This window comes from Gloeophyllum trabeum (assembly GCF_000344685.1).
Source record: "Gloeophyllum trabeum ATCC 11539 unplaced genomic scaffold GLOTRscaffold_00006, whole genome shotgun sequence".
Classification (NCBI taxonomy): Eukaryota; Fungi; Basidiomycota; class Agaricomycetes; order Gloeophyllales; family Gloeophyllaceae; genus Gloeophyllum; species Gloeophyllum trabeum.
In genome coordinates, this window is record NW_006920415.1 from 1537482 (window position 1) to 1544255 (window position 6774).

The 6774-nt window shown below is 56.1% G+C and overlaps 1 protein-coding gene across 1 annotated transcript; it reads right to left on the reverse strand.

The window, feature by feature from the left end:
* Positions 1 to 5968: 5968 nt before the first annotated feature.
* Positions 5969 to 6681, reverse strand: GLOTRDRAFT_138663 (uncharacterized protein). The gene is made up of 3 exons (XM_007867772.1): positions 6415 to 6681; positions 6141 to 6360; positions 5969 to 6078 (listed from the first exon to the last, which is right to left on the reverse strand). Exons 1-2 carry the CDS (start codon positions 6612 to 6614, stop codon positions 6216 to 6218), a joined length of 345 nt encoding a protein of 114 aa, XP_007865963.1. The 5' UTR covers positions 6615 to 6681; the 3' UTR covers positions 5969 to 6078; positions 6141 to 6215.
* Between the last annotated feature and the right edge of the window lie 93 nt (positions 6682 to 6774).

Sequence of the window (6774 nt, forward strand, 5' to 3'; positions counted from 1 at the left end):
CGCGCAGAAGGGCAAGGAGATCCTGCGCGTCCGCATCGAGGTGGATCTCGATCGCGACATTGCCATGGCCGTCGATCGCGAGCCCGAGGGCAAGGGCAAGGAGCGCGAACGCGAACGCGAGCGCTTCGGGCAGCAGCAGCAGCAGCAGCAAGTGCAAGTGCAGCTTCACCCGCCGCGGGACGCCAGGACGTGGCCCGCCGCGCAGCAGCCACAACAGCCACAGCCGCCGCCCCAGTTCAGCCACCCCCATCCGCACCACCGCCAGTCGCCGCCCGCCGCCGCCGCCGCCGCCGCCGCCGCGGCGCCGTACCCGCCCCCGCCACACCACCTCTCGCGGCCCTCGCCGCGCGTCTCCGCCGTCCCGACGACGCCGTCCTTCACGAACGTCCCCCCGCACGCGCCGCGGTCGTACGTGCAGGAGGTCGCGGTGCTGCCGGTGCACTCGCAGCGCGCGCCGATGCAGGTGCAGGTCCCGCACCAGCACGAGCCGGGCCAGCTCGAGGAGCTGCCCCTGGACGAGTCGTGGAAGCGGCCCACGCCGCATAACGAGCGCAGGCGAGCCGGGAAGCACACGAAGCGCGTGGTGCGGGCGGAGATGTCGTGATGGCGAGTTTCTTTTTCGGTGCGGGTTTCTTTGTCGTGAACACAAAGTTGGGAGGCTGGGATCTGCGAATACCCATTCTCTCTTTCCCCGATTCCGTCGTGCTGTAATGTAATGGTATTCCTGCGCATCTTGCTTCTCTATCAATTACCATACTATTCATACATACACTTCTCCTTCGTCGTAATCTGATGTTCCCTTCCACGCTCCCCACCCCCTCCACCAACCTTCCACAGCAAGCCCCCCAAGCTTATGGCCATCAGCGAGTCGATACCAGCGACATTGATGCAGAGACCAGGCCAGACGCGCAACGCAGATCCGCAGATTTTGTATTGATCTTGATCGCCGGCATCCCCCGCAAGTCAGAGCAAAAAGCCCGGGGGAAGATCCCGCGAGCAGATATACTTCCGCATTCGCTCGCTCTGCCTGCTTTTGACGGGTGCGCTGCGTACCTGATGCGGCGCTGAGTGTCGCGGATCTGCTCGGTAATTACTACCTCTGCATAGGCATTGCCCGGGATATAGACTGCTTTCCTTGCGGGGTGCACTAGCTTAATTAATAGCTTAGCTTCAGGCCTGGACTGTTGCGAACAAAGCACTCATGGGAGTCCGACAGGATCAGTCGGACGGGATCATTGTGATAGTTGCCGGCATGGCTCAGCTCGCAGGCACGAATGCAATGAACCGGCCCGCGATGCTGTGATGAAGAGAGGCAGGAACCGACTGACCCTGCGATACCAGCAGATTCCACGACGTGGCGATAAGGAGACGATGGGATTGCTGTAAGACAAGTCAGGGCCACCATCAACTCATTTACCGACGCTGCCGCTCGAGCGTAGTCCCATCCCACATGATCATCATATCATCAAAGCAATGGACCTAACGCAGAGCGCTTACCGCGATGGTTCGGCCGCTTTAGCTTTCTTTTGTGCTAAGTACATGCATGCTAGCAGGGACTCGCGGTGATAGGGCATTCGGGGGAACCGGAAGGTACCCGCCCGAGCTTTTCGACGCGTACACCGCCGCCGGATGGCAGTGATCACAGTTATGGGCATGGACAGCTGCTAGGAAGGGAGATGGACCGTGCGAGCTAGTAGGCGGCCTTAGGGCGACGCACCTGGGGAGTGGAGATGAATGTATTGCTGCTAGGATCCGATATGAATGAGTCATTTGCGCCCTAAGGGAATGGAAGGTAGTAGAAATCCAGCAGTCGAATCCATAATGGAAAGCACGCGCGTATGGGCGCATTCATACAGCGAAGGGAGACTATAACCTTGCAGTGATTCATAGATCGAGTTCATGAACGGGAGTATCCGAGTGCACTTGACTGGGTACGGTCCCCAAGGAAATCCGGGTCTCGCACCGCGGTAAGGCACCCACAGCCCACCCATGACGCATGGGAGGAAGAGAGTTACGCCTCTCACGGGCGACTGGCACGGGAACGCAATGTAATGCAATACGAGAGGTGGCGTAGTCACGTCCATGTCGTCGTGTCCGTATCATATCAGATACCGTGGTTGCCGGATGCCAATGCGTGACACTGATACTCACCCGGACAGCGCCTTCTCAGCGCGAATATAATACACGATCGCGACAGGCCGGATCGCCTGATGCCCATGACATACATACATACACGCCAATTCGATCTGTCACTGTTTATTGTCAGTGTACGAGCGACATCTCATCATATCTGATACAGATCCCTTACTGTACCACGTCAACCTTCAGGTCCCCCGGCGGTTGGAGATGAAAGGGGAAACGCATAGTGCAAGTGCTCGATCGTGTATGTTGGCGGATTGCGGGCAACATGTTTCATGTTTCACGCCATAACTTGAAAGGCCAGTTGTGATGCAGCCTGGCGTCTTCCCCGTGTACTGCCATCGCCGCCCGATGTCGCAGATAAGATGCAAGACAGCGACACTGCCGGCAGTTCATTAATCACATCAGCCTGTGCAGACGCCGAGTCGCAGCCCTCCGCTGACGGGAACGACGCTGACGGGATCGAAGAGCCCTTTCGCTGCCAGTAAGTACTGGAACCAACTTGGACGTCAATGTCGGAAACATTCGTCGCGGGTCATGCGGCAGATGCGGAGATTTGGGAAGGGGCGCGAGTCCCAGGATCTGTCTCGTCACCACAGAGCGTGATCATGAGTGTGGGCGTGGGCGGGAAAGCGTCAATCGAGGTCAATCGCCGCGATGTCAATGCTGAGTCAGCTTCAGAGCTTGTTCGTGGCCTCGGCATCCCGGCTAGAGCAGGTTGAATATAGAGCGAATCGGTGAGATATCTGCTTGTAGTGTTGTTGTTGCAGAGTCCAGAGAGCCTGAGAGATGGCTGGCTATTTGAACCGATGGAGATTGAGACGCGGTGGCGTGAGATCCAGGCTCACGTGTGTACCTGTTCATAAGTCGCCACAATATCCAGAGAGCGCGTTCAGGACGTATCTGCTCATCGCCGTAAGCCCTTACAATCCCTTGTCTACTTTCTAGTCATGGTAAGTGCCCATGTAGAGGGGGGGACTCCATTTGCAAAATTCGCGTGCATGATAGCCCTCGGATGCCTACCAATAAAATGCTCCGGCGCTGCGCTTGGTAAAGGCGCACTGCTGCTGGGAAGTTGGGCTAATATGTAGTCCTCGGATATGTGGCCCGATGAAGGCTTTCCACCGTATACAGTGCGTTGGAGTAAGCATACAACAATGTACGACGGCTTCTTTCCGGCCGCTGATACATATCTCAGCGAGACCCCACATGCCAGTCATGCATTTTTTTCTCGCCACAGATTCGGTGTAATGAAGCGGTTGGAATCTTCCTATATCCAGAAGTACGCCTCAATATCTGCACGATTCGTCCGTTTGCTCAAGGCTCGAGCCCGCCCGAGCCACAAGAGCGGCATCAAAAGTGTCCGAATCGGCACATCGGACACAGGCATGGCAGATGCCGAAGAGGGTACGGCACGCCGGCACCCCGCTGTGACGATTATCGCAGACCGTCAGGCTCAGACGCGACTTACACTGGCGAAACCGAGAGTGCCTTCATCCCTGCCGTCCTTCTTGCCTACTGTCACGGCCCTAGTCTGTATCCTCAGTTCCATTCTAGTTCTTGTATTGTATCGCGCGTATACCATGGTCAGTTGCTCGATGCATACCGTAGTTGGCAGCACCTATTGAACGATCGCTCCCTCACACCCTTGATCCGTAATGAACCTGGTCCGCGCCAAATGAAATGGAATGAATGGATGTGCCGTAGTCGAGATCGAGCAAAGGCAAAGTCGATAAGCAGATGGAGGAGAAGATCTCGCAGTTTGTCGGAGTGACCGGATCTTCGTGAGTAGGCTGCTTCCGTGTGGACCCCTTGCTCGTGTGATACATCTGAATGAAGGAGTATGGCCTCCTGAGCATGCCCGCTGACCGCTCGATTTGAACTCCTATTACCAGGTCAAGAGACGCGAAGCGGCTGATCGAGAAGTACAAGCACGTCGAGGTCGCTATCAATGCGTATTACAACGACCCAGCGTCGCGGACGCAGTTCCAGAGCGGGGCGTCCACTAGCAAGCTGAATGACCTGTTCAACCAGTACAAGGGTACGTCTTGCTCGGGCTTAGTGTAACCCCCGCTCGTCTCCGCGCTAACGTCGAACCGACTCGGGTAGATCCGGACGGGGAGTACATTGCGGTTGAGGGAACTATCAAGCTCTGTGAAGACCTTGGTGTCGATCCGGAGGATGTGGTTCTCCTTGCCGTCGCCTACGAACTGAAGTCACCGCGAGTCGGCGAGTGGAATAGGCAAGGCTGGGTCGAGGGATGGAAGACTCTCGGGTGAGCAGATCATAACATGTCACATTGCTAGTGTAGTCTCTGATGGTGGTGGAGTGCAGAGCTGATACGATCCCGAACATGAAGACCGCATTGCAGCGGCTGCGGGACAAACTTGGATCGGACCCGCAGTACTTCCAACAGGTCTACTCGCATACCTTCGACTTCGCGAAGCCCGAGGGCGCGCGGGTTCTCAGTAAGCTTGCCCGCGTCTTCATGATACCCGGAAAGTTCTAATGAGTGGCGCAGGTGTCGAGACCGCGCAGGCGTTCTGGGGACTGCTCCTCCCGCATGGCTTGCGGGGCGGGGCGCTAGCGCACATCCCTTCGAAGGACACCGATGACGACGTTGACATGGGATCCGAGGAAGGCTGGCAAGAAGAGCACACCCAATGGTGGTTCGACTTCCTGAACGAGAAGGCCGGAAAGGGCGTCAGCAAAGATACATGGATGATGGTGCGCTGACAGCTTCTATTTCCGTGCGCCGCGAGCCATTTGTATTGACGGAGCACTGGCGCGTCTAGTTTCTAGACTTCGTGCGCACGATCGACGCCAAGTTCGAGAAGTACGATGCAGAAGGTGCGCCGCGGTTCTGGATCTGCCGGGTGGATGTGGCAATCATGTTAATGTTGCCTTTCTCATCTTTCAGCTGCCTGGCCTTCGACGATTGATGACTTTGTCGAGTATGCCAAAGGCCGCCTCGGATCTGCATAGCTTACTATAGCATAACCTTACGAGGTGGTGAGGAGAGCGCGGTCGCGGTAGGTGGTTATATGCGCTCGTTCGATTGGACGTGTTTCCGGAGATAATGTCATGTACTGCTGTTGTAGAAGATGTCGTGGTAACTCAAGAGACTACCAGGATTGGTCGTTCCAATGTTTCTCATTCTTCGGTTCCACTCTACCCAAATCCGCGCAGGTGCCGTCGGCGATCCAGTACGACGGGCCTCGGGTTTGGACACGTCTTAGCCGAACGATCAGCGAGATGGGAGCAGACGCGCTAGCATTGTACAAGATCACCGGAATCAGACGATGCGGACTTCCGTCGTGGAGATCCAAACGCCCCAAGGCAGCACTAGGTGGCAGTGGCCAATATAGCCATATTCCAAGTACGGTCTCAACCGTGACGACGCCGGTCACTGAGAGTCAACTTGGACGGTGCCATAAGGCAATCCTTGGTGTTCGGAAGGAGGGTTGGTAAGCTCTCCGGCAACAAAGGGACAGTCATGCAAGCTCGTCTTGAGCAATGATTGAGCATAAATGACGTGCATATGAAATTGATGCAGGCCCTAAGGGATGTAGGTCTTGAGTGGATATAAAGTAACATACCCTCACAATGGAATGCCCATCTGGCAGTGGGTTCCGTTCTCCTGCAGTCGGGGATATCTCTCGAGGACCAGGGCAGCAAGCAAACTCGCCTCCGGCTGAGCTCAGGCTGGCGGTCACGGGACGAGATGCATTTCGACGCTGCAGGCTGCACTCCTGGATTGCGGACGGTGCAAGCATCAGGGTACACAGGCGCAGCAGAAGCCGGTAATCAGACAGGCACGGGAAGAAAGCCGGGATAACAGATTGCTTCCACCTGCTAGGCCGGTTTTCAAAGCTAAATTAGCACTTTGTTATCGGGACCTTATTGTCCCCGGGTGTATGTATGTAACTCGGGCAGGGCCTGTATAGAGGAAAGCATGGATTCCGTAAATACCTCCGTCGGTGACTGCCAAGGAATCTTACAATGTACATAGACCGCTGGGGATAGGAGCGCATGCCTGCCTGTGGGAGGAACTTGTGATCGCGGCATTCCATCAATCATCGAGAGGGCGTTGGCTCATCCCGTAAAGAAACGAGAGTCCTGCGTGAGAGAAGGCAGGGCAGGAAGTCCGATTCCTTGATCACGGAAAGCCTGGGCGACGCGGTTGAGGACACGACCGCCGCTAGTACGCTCGGTGACTCCCTACGGGAAGTTGGTCAGGCTACGGAGTGGCGCTTCCTCCAAATGAAAGCTCACGCTGGGTCCGTGCGGATGAGGACCTCTGAGAAATCCTCAGCGGTCCATAGTATGTCCACATGTGTTCCCGAGCGCGTGATACCAAATGTTTGGGCTAGAGAATCTTGGATACCCTTCCTGATGGTCAGGATGTTGGAATGAGGTGGGGAAACTGAGAAAAGGATGTAACGGTATTGGGCAGGGAGCCTATGCCGTGACATGTTCCTTAACCACGCCGGGCACTGATATTGGCTTGTGTGAGCGATCCAAACCTGGATCGCAAGCAACTACAGTGCCTTGCGTAAGAAACTGAACATCGCATTTCTGCACGCGTTGTTTGTCCGCGCCAAATATACCCTTTTCGGGTATCGGCAAATGTGC

What these genes read in the sequence shown, in the direction of transcription:
- GLOTRDRAFT_138663 (XM_007867772.1), bottom strand. Translation starts at nt 6,614, where the DNA reads ATGTCACGGCATAGGCTCCCTGCCCAATACCGTTACATCCTTTTCTCA. An exon ending in CTCATCCGCACGGACCCAGC is followed by an intron (nt 6,361 to 6,414) that starts GTGAGCTTTCAT and finishes AACTTCCCGTAG; the next exon opens with GGAGTCACCGAGCGTACTAG.